General features: G+C 41.2%; 1 protein-coding gene across 1 annotated transcript in view; it reads left to right on the top strand.

Moving 5' to 3' along the window:
• The window catches only part of adam22 (ADAM metallopeptidase domain 22), a 63,748-nt gene that overhangs the window by 5,171 nt on the left and 40,861 nt on the right, over positions 1 to 17,716 (top strand). The window contains exon 4 of the mRNA XM_056381051.1: positions 15,059 to 15,125. Within this exon, the coding sequence (XP_056237026.1) occupies positions 15,059 to 15,125 (67 nt within the window). The remainder of the gene's footprint in view (positions 1 to 15,058; positions 15,126 to 17,716) is intronic.

Below are 17,716 nucleotides of genomic sequence, written 5' to 3'. Positions count from 1 at the left end.
TTTGCACAGAATTTCACATTATGTACTTGTTAAGTGTAACTCCCCGAGCGCATATTGAGAATGAAACTCCAGTATTTTAACTGAAGATGGTCATTGTGGCACCACTGGACAGCAGTCATATTTTCCTGCTCCGGTGATGTTTATTACCTGTTTTTTGGAGTGCACTCCTCGGACATAAATAATGTGTGGTGTTAGTGTGTGCTGAAGTGTGGCATTTATGTATGTATGAATGAATGTATCTGTGTGTGTGTGTGTTTGTGTGTGTGTGTGTGTGTGTGTGTGTGTGTGTGTGTGTGTGTGTGTGTGTGTGTGTGATTTAGAGGTTCCATCATAATAGGAAGTGATTTATGGTAAAGGCTGGAGCACTACTCTGTCAGACACTGATATTGATCACAGCACTACTGATGGAAAGCGAGAACCACTCTCTCCTTTTTTCTCCCTCCCTCTTACTCTGCCTCTCCACCTTTTTGCCTCTACCTCATATACTTTTTTGAAATCCCCCTTTCTGGCATCTTTCACTGGAAACCTTTTTTTTTTTCCTGTTCTCCTGTTTTGCTTCTGTTTCCCTCTGTCACTATTTGAGACCATGGCTTGTTTTTCTCATTTTGCCCAAAAGACAGAAAGCTTATGAACTTGGCACACACGTACAGTCATGCTATCAGCTTGTCACAGCGGAAGTCACTCCCCTACTGAGTGAAATGTTACAACGCAGGAATTTTCTGATTTAGGGGATGTGTTTCTGTAAAGTCCACAGCTCACTTCGTAACACATTGGGCCAGTCATGGATATAAACACTTGCACGCAGATAAATTTACATACATACATACAGTACATGTATATGCACAAGCTGTCACACATGCATTCACTTTCATCAGCACTTGGTTCAATGCACAGTCATTATTCATGTGTGTGACATAGTGTGCTTACTGTGCCCTTCTCTATAATTTCTTAACTGGATATTGTGGAGAAGGCCATCAGAATATGAGAAAAAAGGAAACACTAATGTGAAATCCTGTTTTTAGCTTACCAGAGAGTGAATTGGCCCCTAACCAGACAGCTCTTGGCAACAGTTTGACATGAGTGGCTCTGAATAAGAATGAGAGACTGAGATCAGTGCAGTAGAGCATTGTACTGTGTGAAATTTATCTGTTTTCTCTAAAGATCTTTGGCCAATTTGTAAGGCTGATTAAATAGCAAGTACAAAGAAAAATAATTGTTCACTATTTTGTTGATCAATTAATCATTTTTCAAACAAGAATATCAAACATTTTCTGGTGTCAGCTTCTCATTTATGAAGATTTGATGCTTTAATTTGTCTTGTTTGATAGTAAACTGAGTATTTTGGGGTTTTTGATTGTGGGTCGGGGAAAAGAGCAATCTTACTCCAACTTGACCTTAAGGGAAATCGTGATTGGCTTTTCCCCCAACATTGTATAACCAAATACTCTGAAACAATTAGTCGATTAATTGATTGACAGAAACTGCCAGTCAGTTAAGTCTTTATCAAGCAAAAAGGCCAAAAAATTGCCAGATCCAGCTACTCTAATGTGTGGATTTGTTGACCGAAACAAGACAAGACATCATCTTGTACCCTGAGAAATTATGGCACCATTAGGGCACCACATAATGGGCATTTGTCACTATTTTCCTGCATTTAACAGACAAAATGATTAACTTAGTCATTGATAAAATACTCATCAGATTAATCTATAATAAAAATACTCATTATTTGGAGCCCTAACTATGTGTGTGTTGATTGGTGTTTACTAAGTTGTGGGGATGTTTTGTTTTGGCTTACTCATTGCGGCTCTGCATGGGACTGCATTCCTGCCTTTGCCCCAGTCCCAGTTTTGCATCCCTCACGGGGGCAGATCTCCAGTTTCCCTCTATGTCTGAATGAGTACAATCCTCTTGATGCCCTCCTCTCTCCTCTGTCCTCCTCACTGTCCTCTACCACAGTCCTCTGTGAACTGATCCCCTGCTCGACAGCCACACCAATTTTGTTTACAGATAGCTTTCATGCCAGACAGAATAAACCCAGTTGATGTGTGTGTTGATGTGTGTGTGGGTGCAGGGAGTGGGAGGTATTTTAGCTGAATGGGCCCCCAGTAACAAAACCTAGTTCTCTCATTTTGATCAATGAGCGACTGCTGCTGCGCATTTTTGTGTGTTTAATTGTTGCCACAGGCAATGAGAGAGGTGTGTTATTCGGGGCTTAGTAATTGGCTGTGTCTCTACTGCTACAGTACATAGCATTATAATTATTATCATCTTTGAACAGTCTTTCAGAGTCTTTGCCTCAAGTTAAAATGTTTGGCCATAGACTGTGAGTAATAGGAGTGTTGGTGGTTTGTTATAAAGTCATATGTCTTGTGAATTCAAAGCACATGTGCTGGATGGCAAAGCCGGTCTTACAATAGGTCCACCAGGCTGAAATATCTCAACAACTATTGGATGGACTGCCATGAAACTTTGTACGGACAGCGATGTTCCCCCAGAGGATGAATCCTAATGTCTTTGGTGATCCTCACTTTTCTAGTGCCATCATGAGGTTCACATTTTTGGTTTTGAATGAAATGTCTCAATAACTACCAGACGGATTGCCATGAAATTCAGTGCACGCATTCATGGTCACCTAAGGATGGATTTAGCCATCATCAGGTTAAATGTTTCATTTTTATTTGTCCAGTACTTTGGTTTATGACCAAATAAGTGCAGAACCAATGACATTCATATCGGCCTCAGCTTTACTTTGTATTTAGTGCTAATTAGAACGTGCTAGCATGCTAAAATGCTAAACTAATATGGCAAAGTCACCTTTTTTGTATTGTTTTCCTACCTTTAAACTAACCATCTATTCATTCATCCATTCATACCTGAATATCCTGTTCAGGGTCATGGAGGATGTCTATCCCAGCATGCACTGCGCAAGACGCAGGGTATACCCTCGAGAGGTTGCTATTCTATAACAGAACTTGCACATTTTGTTTAGATAAGAAACTGGCATGAATGAGTGTGTGCTGTATGGTGAGAACAATGGAACATATTAATGTGTGTGCTGAAGGTGTTAGCTCTTTCATCAGTAACATGCCGTATTGATACAAGCCACCCATCTGAAGTGTGGCAGTCTATAGAGAGGAAGTCAGGAGGGGGTTGGTGGGTCATGGGGTCTTTATTCCCCCTCACTGCCTTTGTCTTCCTCTTACTCCTCCATCTCAGCGGCTGCCGACAATTTACCATTCATGGGACTAGAGTGAACTGAAAATGTGAACTGGGTTGGGGGTTGCCTGTCTTTTTTTAATCATCCTCAACCCCAACACACATACACACTCTCTCATACAGACACACACACATACATACACTCTTCCCCGCCCTTGATTGCCCCCTCCCTCACCCACCCACTCTCCATTCAGCCCTACCCCTTCTACCCCTTTACCCCGCCCCTCCCACCTGCTTTCACTGAATAATAGATAGTGCTGTAAGATTAAAGAGGAGTGTGTACATGCACGTGTGTGTGTAATGGTTTCCGTGCCTTGTGCATCGTACAGTAAAAGGGAAACATTCAGCTGCCGAATGTGCACAGTGTTACATATAACTGCCTCTCCACTAAAGTACACACACACACACACACACACACACTTAGGCATGCACGCGCACATACATGCACTGGTACAGAAGAGTTGATTAGACCAGTGAGGAAGCTACATACTATACGCTATGTATATGTGATTAGATAAGTTTGTTGTTTGCTTATTCAGCAGTAGTTATGCCACTAAGTGTAGGGTGGGGCGAAACAATCAATATCACAATATCTGTAAGAATATTTTCCTCATATAAATATAGATGCTATCCAATTTAATGGAATAGATTGGAAGAGAAATCAGTTTATTAGAAGACCGAAAAAAAAAAATTCAAGAAAAAAATGTCAAAATTTCTCTGGTTTGAGTTTCTCAAATGTGAAGATTTGCTGTTTGTTTTGTTTTCTATGATAGGAAACTGATTATCTTCAGGTTTTACACTTTTGATCAGACAAACTTTGCAATCTGAAATAAATTACTCAGCAGATAGTTTAGTAATGAAAATGATTTTTAGTTGCATCTGTGCTGCATCATATGGCAAATACATGCAAAGTTAAATTTAAAGTAATCAAATTAATGTTTTAACAAACTGTGTCCCATCAGCCCAAATTATTATCAAATATATATACTGTATGTGTAAAACACAAACATCACTACTGTTTTATTCACTGTTTGCATGGAATCACTAAACTTAATTAAACTGAGCCCTAACTGACTGTGTTATTGAAACAAAACATTGACCAGTCTAGTGCCTACTGTATTGATCATATTTTCATTCATTAAAATGCTATACTCTTCTACATGTATTCCAAATTTATATTCAGCAAATGCTAATAACAAATGATGATTAGCTGTAAGACAGCAGTCTGGCTGAGCTGTGCTGTGCATGTGAGAGGAATGGTGAGAAAGAGTGAGTAGACATGTGTATGTGATTTTGTATTCATACAGTATGTAGGTTATGCATGTATGACAATGTGTGAGTGCAGACGGGGAGAAGAACAGGTGGGCAGATCCAACTGGGACTACAGAGATTCATAACCTCTCTAGTGTTATGAAATACTCTGCTGCAGCAACATAAAGAGAGGTGGGCTTCTCTCCTCATGTCCGATGTTGACACTGACAGACACTAAGTGTGTTATGATTTCTACTGCTGTGTTGTGTCAGCTTTCCCTGCATGCAGACAAATTCTTTATGTTAATGCAGAAGGTCAATTACTTGCAATGCTAAATGCATTATTCATCCCCCTGAAGGAAGGATGTGTGTGCAGTCGGGACAACAGTGTTAGTGGGGGAGGGGGCTGGTGGGGATGGAGCACTGATATAACCATGGGGTCCCTCCACCTGCCTATGTTAGGAAAGAAGCTAACCAAACATCCCATGGTTCAGTAGTTTGATGAATGTGTACATATGTGTTGGTGCGTCTGTGCATGGGCATGAGTGTGTGTGTGTGTCTGTGTGTGTGTGTGTGTGTGTGTGTGTGTGTGTGTGTGTGTGTGTGCACACGTGTATGTGTGGAGAGAAGAGGGTTGTTCCTACCATCGCAGTTGTCAATATGATGTAAACCCTGAAAAGATGCTGCTGCTGAGTCTTTGTGTGTCATCTCGTTGGGCCCCAGCTGCAGAAGAAGCATGTTAAGTGTTGTCTTAATTAGAGATAACAAGAATGGATTGAAAGAAATGAAGCTCAGATGGAAAGTAGGAGGATCAATACCTAAGAGGAGGGAGATGAAGAGGATTGGACAAACAAAGAAATGACAAATCATTTTCTCTTAGCTTGGTATGGAAGATGTCTTTAAATACTACAATGCCTGTGACCCTCAAACAGTCAGAGGTGTGAATCAGAGCTGTTGCAAATTCAGATTTCTCTATTATTATGGTTGTGACAAAATATTGCAAACAGTGAAATGAAATGAATGCAAACAGTTCATTATTCTGTTTCCTTGCTGTTTGTGTTGTAAATAACAGAATCCTCAGCTTTGTGATTGGACGTTTCTAACCAAAAGTCTCCCTAGGAGTTGTAGGTCACTTCTCTCTTTATGATTTTATGTACACAGCTTAGCTTTTTCTTTTTTTTATTATTGGAAAACCAGATATTTTCTGACACTGTTTCTTGCTCATTGTTTGTATCGATGATTCAGCTGGGAGACATTCTGGCTCATCCAAGCTTTGAACTGCTTTAAATACCAGTCATCTAACGATGTCTTTGTGAAAAAATGAATGGGATTTCTGGAACTCTAGACTTCCAAAATATCTTGCTCATGGGGCGGCACAGTGGGCCAGTGCACTGTCGCCTCACAGCAATGTAAACACCGATGTCAGCTGGGATTTGCTCCAGCCTCTCCTGGCTAATGAATGAATCAGTAAATGAATCTCTTGTTCACTTGAAAAACGAATAAGTGCATCAAAATGCCAGTCAGCTGATGTCATGCTCATGTTGACTTCATGACTTTGTCTGACTTTGAGTGGACTTTGCCATTTGATGCCTAAAATGTGTGTAGGTGTCTGGCTGCTTTGGACCGTGAAAGCTGCTGATGCTGTTATTGATGTGTGTCCCAGTGCCGTGCACGCACGTGTGTGCCTGTATTTATGCGTGTGACGCTTGTATGTACATGTGCATTCAGCCTCACGTATCCACATGTATAGGATTTAGCTCTCCCTCACGTCCCATTCCAAGTTCATTTATCATCCACCCGTGTCTCGCTCCCAGCATCCTGACATTGCTACATCCCAACTCCACTCTCCTCCTCCTTTTCTACCTCCTTCTCTGTCTCTCCTCCTCTGCTCCCAGGTCTGTAATTTATTGCACAGAGGCGTGATCTGATTTACTGCGGACTTAATGAGAAAAACACAGAGCGAAGAGTACGTGCGTGTGTGTGAGAGAAAGAGGGAGGGAAAGAGAGAAAGAAAGAGAAAAATAGTTAAGGATGAAGAGGACAGAAGGAGAGATGTGGATGTCCTTCATGCACCCTTGAGTCCGCTGGGTGGGTGAGTAAGTGTAGGAGGAAGGGAGAGATAAGAGTGGAGTGTGTGTGTTAGTGTGTGTTGTCTTGAAGGAGGTATACTTGAAAAGAGTACCCTAAAAAGAAAAAAGTCCTCTCCTCTCCACATCTCCATCTCTTATGTTCTTCTTCTTCTTCTTCTTCTACTTTTTCTTCTTCTTCTTCTTATGCTTCTTCTTCTTCTTCTTCTTCTTCTTCTTCTTCTTCTTCTCTTGCCTCAGGCATGGCTTCTCTCTCTGATCTGTGTGTTGTCTGATCACACACACACACACACACACACACACACACACACACACACACACACACACACACACACACACTTAAGCTCATAGCTTTATAGCTTTCGCTATTACATTCGAAATTATGTCTGTGTCTGTGTGATTGTGTGTACGTGTGTCTGTGAGCTAATGCACTGCTCACACACTGAGTATTACAGATACTGTTTGCTAAGTGGCTCAGAGTCACAGACAGGACTCTGTATATTCAGTACAGTATTCTCTAGTACGTAAGACAGTGAGCGCATGTTTGTGAGTGTCGGGGTGTGTTTTGCAGAGTTTGTGGTGTGTGTCAGGGATGTGCACACAGGTTCATTTTATGGAGGTGAGCAGAGTTCATTTAGAAGAACAAATAGCAGAGCAGATGTTAACAGTAACAAGATGTAAATGGATGTTATGTGTGAGGATGTGTTAGTAGATGTGTCACCCACACACATGAAGGTCCCAGAGAGCTTCTGTTGGCATTTTTGTGAACATATGAACGGTGCTGAGATTAAAGAATAGGCTCATATAAGTTAAAGACAACGGCTGCGCTGTGATTTTGGCTATATTTAATTGTAAAATGATGACTCAGAGAAAGAGTTGAAGTGGTAGAATATTAGGGTCTTTTCACATATAGTCCTTTTTAAAAACCAACCAAACTCATTCCTGTTAAAGTGGACCAACAGAGAAGAAACTCAGTTCTTGTGCGTTGCGTTTTTGCATTGTGAGTTCATTTGAAAGAGGACTCGGTTCTCTCTATGGTCCACTTCAGCTCTGATGAAGTCCTCTTTCTGTTCACACTACAGTTCCTCTGGAGCTCCGAGACCTCTCTTGCTTTGGATTATGGGTAGCTTTTGCTTCGAACACTATTAGATTAGATTAGTAATATTGTATTACTAATTTGATTAAATTATAATACAATATAGTATATTATGTGTTGGTGTTTGTGTTTGTGTTTGTAGACTTTGCACTTTATCAAGCACTGATTTACCTCCCCTTCTCTGCTCTATCATTCTTTCTCTTTCTGCCCATGTCCTTATATTCCTTTATTTCCCCCTGTATTCACCCCCTCTCCCCCTCTCTATCGAGCCGTCTCACTCAGTATGGAGGATTAGTGGAGACAAAAAGAGATCCAGGAGCCGGCTCTCGCTGAAGACTGGGACAGGAGGAAGGCTGTTGTTCTCTCAGCAGGGAAAAGATACTAATGCCTCTGTAAAGACTATTGTCTCTCATAGATTACTCCTTTTCCTCTGTCATGCTGAATAAAAATCAGTTGAAAATATGGTTTACTGACAAGAGATTAACTATTTAACTAAATTTTACACCGCACAAAATCTGATGGAGTCCGTGGATAGGTGGGGAACAAACACACATAGTAAGGATAAAAGTAAGGGCATGAAAATTAGAATAATATTATCAGCTGAACATGAAAAGGGGACGGCCATGACTGCTGGGTCCCAAGTGTATGGGGCTCCAAAAGCCTATCTCTATTAACCTGTTTACACGGTGTGGAGTTTACTAACTGTCCACAGGTTGTCACTGATACAGATCTGCATGTTCTCCTTAGTGCCAACAACATCCCCATCCACTGCATAATTCAGGAGTCAGCTCTGTTTGGCCTGTATGTAGCGTGCTATATACCTAACTGCATAATGGACCCAAGACTGTAGAGAGTATGAGCTTTCTGTTTTCCTTCTATTAGCATCAGTATTTCTTGTTTGTGAGCATCAGTATTCCCTGTGCAATAAGAGCAGGGATCCCAGTGAGCATGCTGGTGGAATTGCATGCCTGATAAGTGATTGGAGAGTGAATGAATTATAGCCTGGAGACCTTTAATGAGGCCTCAGTGGGAAGGAGGGTGAGGCTAGAGAGGGGGTGGTGGGCAGGTGAGAGCAGCTGCAGCCTTTCCCAAAGAGAAACCTCCTCAACCCCTCCTCTCTTTTCTTCTTCAACCCTTTTTCACATTTTTATTTTTCTTATCCACCTTTCCATCTTGCTGCGTCCCCCTTGTGCTTTTCTCTGGTGCACTTATCCTTGATCCTCTCTTTGGCTCTTCCCTTCCCTCAGCACTCCCCCATCCTCATTACGGACCCCTGACACAGCACATGTTCAGTCTGTTGTGTGGCGGTGCCCTTTTATTACCGAGTTAAATGGCAAATCCATATATGGAGCAGAAGTCCGTTTGATGACTGCAGCACCTGTGCGCAGATGTGTCTGAATGTATGGATGCATCTCATTCATTTTGAAGTTTCATTTTTATGAGCTTCTCCTTTTGTTTGTGTGTTTTGGGATGTTGAGTGTATTAAGGGGAGTATTTGAAAAGACTGCGTGAAAGCAATGAAAAGCCTGCTATCCCAACAGGCACACACACACTTACACACATGCAAACATTAGTTCTGCCAAGAGTTGTTGTAGTGTTTTCGTGCTCTTTTTCATCCCAGTGCTTGGCGACACAGATCGTGAGAGGAATTTTAGACCACACGGAAACTTAGTTTATGTGTGTGTGTGTGTGTGTGTGTGTGTGTGTGTGTGTGTGTGTGTGTGTGTGTGTGTGTGTGTGTGTGTGTGTGTGTATGTATGTGTGCATGATTCACCTCAGGAAATCGAACTGGGTTGTCACAGCAGATGTCTTTGCCCAGAGCAACTCACAACAAAATGCTTTAAAGGAAGGATGAAGTTTGATGTGTGTGACAGCCAGATGGACTCAGTGCACTCACTGGTTTCAGTCAGTTTTTACCTCCTGAAGATCCACTTAAAAAGTTCAATAAGGCTTTTCTAGTGGAACATTTTCCCAGCTAAAGCAGCATCGGTGCTCTTCGGATTCCTTGTGTGTGTGCACGTGTGTGTGGGTTGGCTGACATTTAAGTGCAGAGAACGCGAGATGTGATTGCTATGTAAATGCCTTGGTCTGTCTATGAAATGTTGCAAGCTGAAAGTGGAGCGTCTGTGCATCCACCTCTGAAATATCCTCCAGGGTTGATTGACAGCTGGACGCTAGCTCTCAAACAGATGTTGCCACAGCGACGGGGCCTAGAGAACGTCAGTGCAGTGTAGGATAAGCAGAGTATTTAAAAGTGCAACGAGCGGAGAGAATGAGAGACAGAGACAGAATGAGTCCGAAAATTGCTTCGTCTGTGTTTCAGCCACACATCTGGTCTGCACAGAGGTGCCAGATGCCATAGAAATATGTCTGACAAGAGATAGACCATTTGTGCGACCACAAATCTGTTCCATTAGGTCTTGAGTGTTTTGCATAATTTCATCTTCTCCTTCATCTCTATTTTCTTCACTTTACAAACTGCCTTCCACTGATCATCATTTAGTTTGTAGTTGCAGTGTTTATGTCCACGGAGAGATAAATCGCATACAAACAGTGCATGAGTATAAGCCTGTATGTTTGTCTTTTTTGATTGTTTGTATATCACAGTGAAGCTACAAAGAGGTTGCTTACATTCATACACGTGTACGCATGTTAACAGGAAGAGAGGGTGTACAATATGTGCTGGTAGGGAGGTCTTTCTACAGTGTGTGTGTGTGTGTGTGTGTGTGTGTGTCAGAGTGGGGGTTGAGGTCGAGGCTGAGTTTGCGTCTTTGTCTGTCACATAAATTATTTAAATCCCGTAACAATTAAAGCTGAAATCTGTTATCAGCATCCCTCCATTAGAAGCCCATGTGTCTGCCTTGCTGCCTCAGTATGCTCTTCGCTTGCTCCCCCCCGCCTGAGCTCAGCGTGGCGCCGGATAAAGATCACAAGCACTGAATCTTAAACACACATCCCAGCAGAACAAAGGCTAACAGTGCACGCCTGTGACCCAGGGAATCGTCACACAATCAACGTCTTCATCACAGGAGCGTGAATATTTTGATGCCGATTCTTTTGATGCAAAATGTTGATAAAATGTTACATCTGTCTCGAGACTCGTGGAGTGTTTCATTTGCACGGTGCTGTTGTAAGTCTAAGGTGATGTGTGAGATGTGCGATCTGAGGTTAGAGGGTGTGAAGTGTGGCGAATGGGGGTTGCCTGTTTAGACTTCACAGGGGGTTTTCGGGAGAGAGCTCCATTGCTGTGCATGATGTGATATCTGTTAGGGCCCTGAGCTTTGTATTCACACCTTGTTCCTGCCTGTCTTTAACTTTCACTGCTCTTTCCTTTCTTCTTCCTCATTATTCCCCCCTTGACGGCCATTCTCTCCCTCTTTCCATTTTACTGCTCTATCTCTCTCCACTTTTCTTGCATGTTTTTTATTGCCATAGCAAACTGCCCATTAGTCATCTTAGAAAGCAGCCTCTTTCCTCCTGTGTGTGTGTGTAGGTGTGCGTTGATGTCAGGGGTTTTACTTGAATTATATACGTTATATCATCTTTGGAAAACTTTTGCTTCCTGAAAGAAAGATCAGTTTATAGTTGGGGAAAAACAACCCCATGATGTATCTGAAATCAAAATAATTTCTTGTCACTTGTCTTATTATGACTCATTACAGTATCTGATTTTTCTTTGCTTTCAACACTGCAGTCGGTCGTTTTGTCAAAGGTATCAGTTTTTGAAATGGTGGATATAGAAATAAAGCTATTAATACCTAGCTCTGGTAAATCACAAAATAGACTTATAAATTGAACACAGGTCTTTAAGCAGCAATGTCAAAATTATACATGTATGTAGGAAGTAGTGAAAATAACACACACATAATAGCACTTAAATCAGTGGTTTGGGTATGTCAAATACCCTAATTTGCTTTCTTGCTGACATAGATGACGGGATTGACCATACTCATGGGCAAATATGAGGCTGTCACCAAAATCTGGTTATCTTAGCTTAGCATAAAGACCAAGGCAGCTAACCCGACTCAGTCCAACGATGAACAAACTCAGCTTGTCATCTCCTCTATTTCTCTCACTAGTTGTCATGCTATATCTGGTTCATTTTCATCTGTATGAAAACTGAAGTGTAAAAACAACACATTGTGGTTTACTATACACATTTTGGTGTATATATGAGGACATTAACAACATCCTCCAAAATGACCCTAGTGTGGATTCAATACCTCTCTGAAACAGTTTTAACTGGAGGGGAATAGTTTAACCGTCATGAAGGTTGGTTTAATTGCAGGACTCTTACCTAATGTGTATTCATCTGCATCTGCAAGTCATGTCCAACAAATGCAGTTTTAGTTAAGTTTAGTTTGACCTTTTTAGAAATAAGGTAGGGAAGTAATAAGATATTATTAGAGATAGAAGTGAAGTGTGTAACCTTTCTATTTACATTGTCCCTTCCCTCATACTTTCACCCACATTTTCTTTCCTCCACTGCCCCCGAATCTGTTAATGTGACACTGAAAAAGAGGCTGGTTTGTTTGTTTGAGTCAACAAGGTGAAAATTCATCCCACCTACTTGAATGTTGTCGATGCCTGGGTGTTGACAGGAAGTTGGAGTTGACTAATGGCTCTCTTCAGTGTGGCGAGCGATCTGTTCAGATGCTGCATACTGTTTGGCCCAATCCCAATGTACACCCTCACAGATTCACAGACTTGGAGGCGTGTTCCCGGTAAGTTTGTGAGAGCTTAGGGCTGTCCCACTGTCAAACCATCGAGGGCATCAGGGCTCTCTAGCAGACATTTTGAGCCCTGAGCTGAGGGAATTACCCAAAGTTCATAGCGTTGTGACATTAAACATAGGGTTACCATGGTTGTCAGGGGAACGCCCGGAAGCATAAACGACGGCAAACAATGGCCATAAAACGCAAGAAATAATAAGATAGAAAAACGGTTAACAAACAAGCATGAAAGGAACGAACCCTAATGTTACCATTACAAGAGCAAAGACAGTATATGACAGTATAAACCCAATGCGCACCGGTGATCCAGAGCCTGAACTGTGTAGTTATTTGTCCTATGATGACATGATGAATTCCAAATATCCAAATTGGATTTGGATATGTATATATATTTTTGTTTACAAAAAGGGAGCGAAGGGAGGGAATCAAATGTACAATCAAAAGTCCCAATCCCACAATTGAATCCAAATGTTTTGGCATCATCAAGGTAACGTGATGTAAGTGCTGTCCCATTCCTCTTTACAACATTTTGAGCCCTTGCAGCCTCTAGCACTCAATCACTCACCAGGTGATGTTATGTCTGTGAGGGTTCAGGGTTTTGGGGGGACATTGGCATTGGGCCTTTCGTTGTGAAGAGCAGGAGCTGCCTCAGGAGGAGCAGGAAGGGGGAGGGGCTAGAGGAGGAATGAGAGCTAATTAGAAGGATTGACTTCAGGTGCAAACTCCTTTGTCTACCTGCAGTAGAAGCCCGGGCTCTCCTGGCCGCAAGTGTTTGACTGAGTGTAATGTGAGTTCTTTCGTTGTTTAAATCTTGCAGTATACTATTATTAGTTATGTTAGAAGTCGCTTTATATCATGATTCTTTTGATTTATATACTTTTAATGGATTAATTCATGATTTATATTTTCTGTTTAGAGTAGTGCTGACCGATTAATCCTATTTTCATCTTGATATGAACATGTGCAATTAACGCATTGCAAAAGACCGACTGAAACGCGATGAATTAGAAACAGTTATTTTGTTTACGCACGCCATGCACGCAGGGTTTTCAAGGCCTTCATCACACCACCTGTTCAACATTTAAATATGTAGAAAAGCTACATTTTCAACTTTCACCGCGATTCGTTTTACACGAGCGCAGCGCGCGAACGTCAAGCTAATAGTGAACTGTTAAGAACAAGCTAAAAAGAAAACTTTGTGTGTGTAGACTGCAGCTTTATTCGAAACAAACTTTTATAAAATTACATCCACAGCCTGAGATAGCAGGCTGTGGATGTAGCTCTTAGCTCATGCAGCTCTTAGCAGCCGTACCTGCAGCAGAGGGAGGATGGAGGAGATGACCGATAGTGACCTTTGTCTGTGTTTTTCTTTCAGCTCCACTCAGCGTAGGCACACGTCAGTATCTGTTTATTTATCGCAAGTAATATCGTCATCGAAATGTTGAACAGTGCCATAGCACATAGCAAAATTTCCTCATATCATGCAGGCCTAGTTTAGAGATAAAACCAGTAACAATGCTCGTACATTTACCTGTAACCTGTACAAATAACCTCGAAAGACTGCAAGTAAATCTGTAATGGTGGAATTATACTTCTACATCTGGTGTCTCATTGTGCCCCACTGCACACCCACAGTGTTCACATTACCTGGAAACCAGTACCACCATCACCTTACAAGTGATATCAAGCCTCAGAAACAGTTTCGGTTGCACATTTTTCTGTGAATTCCTGTAGGCTACTCTGACTGATGAACACAACGGCAATGCTAGTGATTTTAAGTGTTTCATGGCCCCTGATTCAGCAAATCTACTCAGTTTGGACTCTTGGGGACAATCTTGTCATGCTGATTGTATTGTCTGACTTTTATACTGCTCTCTTCTGGTGCAAGGTTGGCTTTATTTGTTCTTGGCATTTGCTCTGTGCGTGTGCATGTGTTTGTTTGTTTGTATGCCCAAGCCTCAGATTACTGTTGGCTCTTGCACTCCTGAATGTTCTGTATATTTAAAGACATAAAAACATACTCCTACACTTCTTTATGTATAAGTTAATGCGTGTGCCTGCCTGTGTGTCAATGTTCACCTTTTTTGTGAGATAAGAGGCTAAAACTTTGAACTGTATTATATTTGGAAATGGGCTGAACAAGGGACAAATCCCCATTCATGTGCCGCATTTGTGTGTGAGAGAACGGTAGCTCATACATCTGTCTCAGATTGGCCCTACAGTGCGCACCTCCGTTGGGATTCTTGGGTTCAGCTCTGCTGAGAAAGCACACGCAGACTGATTTCCTCTTATTTATACCACTCTTATACTCACTTCCTTACTCTCAATTTATGTCCTTCCTATTTTGCCTTTGTTGCTTCTTTTACTCCTTACTGACCTTCACTTGTCCTTGAATGCTCTGATAGACATACACACACACACACACACACACACCCACCAGACATTTGCTAGAAGGCTAGATTTGTATAATTGTGTTTGTGTGCAGGAAATAGCCTTGTCCCTGTACGCTGGTCATAATTAGCCAAGCTGATGCTCTGAAGCTCTCTGTGCTGTCAAGACAGAATACAATTATCCTATAAAATACAAGCATACTTGAATAACTGAGTGACACTTGAATGAAAAACACAAATTTTCTAACTTTAATTCTCTTTCTTCTTTCCTCTCTGTTCCCAGTGATCTGCTGTCTTCGGGCTACGTGGAGAGGCATTTGTCAGAAAAAGGGAAGGCTGTTGTCACCAATGTAAGTTTCTGCAAATCCTCTCTCCTTATGTTCACTCGCACTTTAAACACTGGGTTATTTGCAATTTAAATCCAAGCTACAGTGTTTTTATGGAGGCTGGGTTTTGACATTAAGTTCTCGCAAGGTTGTAAATGCACGCAGCACACATGGCGTTCAAATGCCTGGAAATAGGTTTGAATTGTGATCGGCAAGGTCTTAATGCAATCTGCAGAGTTTGATCACATTCTTACAGTGGATGAAATAGATATTTTTATATAAACAATGGCTCAAATGACTCTGTGTAATATAAAAGATGTTATTTGTTGTAAAGAATCCTCAGAAAGTCATCACTGGACTGCAGTTGCCCTCAGCTCTACGGAGCATTTCGTGATTGTTACACTCATCAACATTTTTTTCAACCACAGTTGGCAGATGTTTTCAGTGAAAAGGCTCTGATAAACCAACAGACACAGTTGGTGACTAACTTGTGAGCATAGTAGAATATTTAGCTGCCAGAAAGCCACATATGGTTAGTGGAGACCAGAGAGCTAAAAACACAACCTCCTCCAAATGAACGCCAATGTTGCTCTGTGTCTGCTGGATATATATAAATGGGTAACTGTTTGCTAACGCGATCGCCTCAAAGTTCATAAGGAGATAATATGTGAATGTCATGTTTATCGCTTGCAGAGATGCCCTCAAGTGGACAAAAAAAATCAGCTATTGCATGGTTAAGAAATGTTGCGCCATGTTTGATCCCAAATCCTCTACCACTGCCTGCCTAATTGCCTTAGTGATGTTCAATCACAATGCAGGTAGAATTAAGAAATCAGGAACCCATTTTATTATCAAGAAAGCATATCCAGATAAAGATCACGAATATACACCAGGTGTATAATGTGACAGGATTCAGTTTGCCAGGACTAGAGACACAGATGTCTCATAGCATATACACCATGTGTGTTTACCCGAGTCCAAAAATAGGAGACGGGCTGAATCATCTCCACTGAAGATTTATTCTCAACTGTGTTGTTCAGTTGGAATTTCCTGTAGACCCTGCAGGTTCTTCTCCCTCCCCGAGCCTTTCATTGGTTAATCAGTGAGTTAGTTTGCATACAGTAATCACAGCCCACCCAGTCTTCATAGATTTCAGTGGAAGTGGAACTGTGGATTGGGCGTAGACCTTCAACTAACATGAGATTAAGATTGCTGTTATAATCCTCTAAAATCTGGACTTCAGTTACAGGACACCCACAGAGGCGTCATGTTACATCACATAAGTGGGGGGATTATTATAATGGTCAGGATTTACGCAGCTAAGCAGCAGATTAGTCAGATATTAGATGCTTTACAGAGAATGATCCAAATTATTACACCACATATTGTATGATATGGTCATTTGTAATTATGGAACTTATTAAAAAGCAATCTTTCTGTGAATTAATTCACCCCGTAGATGAATATCCAGAATGTACTCCGTCTGCTACTTCTACTGGCATGGTTTCCTTTTTTAAATAGTAGAGAGAATAACTCCACTTTGCCTCTTTTATTAATGGCTACTGTTCAGGAAGGTTAATATGAGACAAGCCCCTGTTTGTAACTCTGCTAACTGGAGAGGTCGAAATGTCAGCCATCATAACACAGCTGCTGCCCTGATAGGTCTACTGCAGACTTCTCACTGCTCATGTAGTACATAGGTGGTAGAGGTAATACATGCACATAAATGTGGTAGCAGATCTAGCTTGCTTTGCAGAGTTTGGGTTTGTTGCATGGTATGCAGGGCAAATCCTCATTCAGCCTACAAACTGCACCATTCAGCTGAAGCTAACATGATGCTACAGCTGTCTATAATGCAGAATTTGAGTCACTGTTGTAGAAATGTTTTTATTGCTAAGATAACCCAGAATATACAAATTGAAGTAATGAGAAATCAACATATACATTTCATTGTACTGAAGTTTTTTTAAATTGTTTATTTGCAGGGTACAGTGCACATTGATCAGCACTGACATTTTTTAAAACATCTGTGTAAATGTGCTGGGTTAGCATAACAGTTAAGTTAATACAAATGGGTATAAAACATGATAAACAAGTGAGTCAATCTGTAAGAACGAAGTATACCTTTTAAAACTTCCCATACTGAATAAATAATATCTGACAATTGTGATAACAATTCGTTTCGTGAGTCTATTGGCCTTAATGTGGAAACTCCCATCTTGCTGCCTTGCAGTTATGTAGCATTGCCCACAGTGACGTGATACACCCAGGGATGTTTAAAAGGAAAAGCACAGTACCTCTCACACTACAGTGCTATGGAAAAAAAATCTCAAATGGTTGACAAATTTATAAAGTCTCATAGTATATATCTTGATTTATATTATCCTCTATGTAATACATTAGGGATAGTCTGAATAAGTTGAAGTGGTGCATCAAGCATGGCATAAACACTGTACATGTATAGATGAACTTCACACCACTCCACACTTTTTTGTCTTTATAAATGGTATAGTGTTTAAAGTTGAAGTGTAACTTTTGTGTGATTTCCTTGGTCCTACTCAGACTCATTGTGGTGCTGAAACTTTCATAGACTTTCACAGAGGGCAGAGCAGCCT

Source organism: Seriola aureovittata, chromosome 7, assembly GCF_021018895.1.
Source record: "Seriola aureovittata isolate HTS-2021-v1 ecotype China chromosome 7, ASM2101889v1, whole genome shotgun sequence".
NCBI classification, from domain to species: domain Eukaryota; kingdom Metazoa; phylum Chordata; class Actinopteri; order Carangiformes; family Carangidae; genus Seriola; species Seriola aureovittata.
Note: the sequence above shows the minus strand (reverse complement) of the source record. Positions and strands in the feature narration are given on the sequence as shown.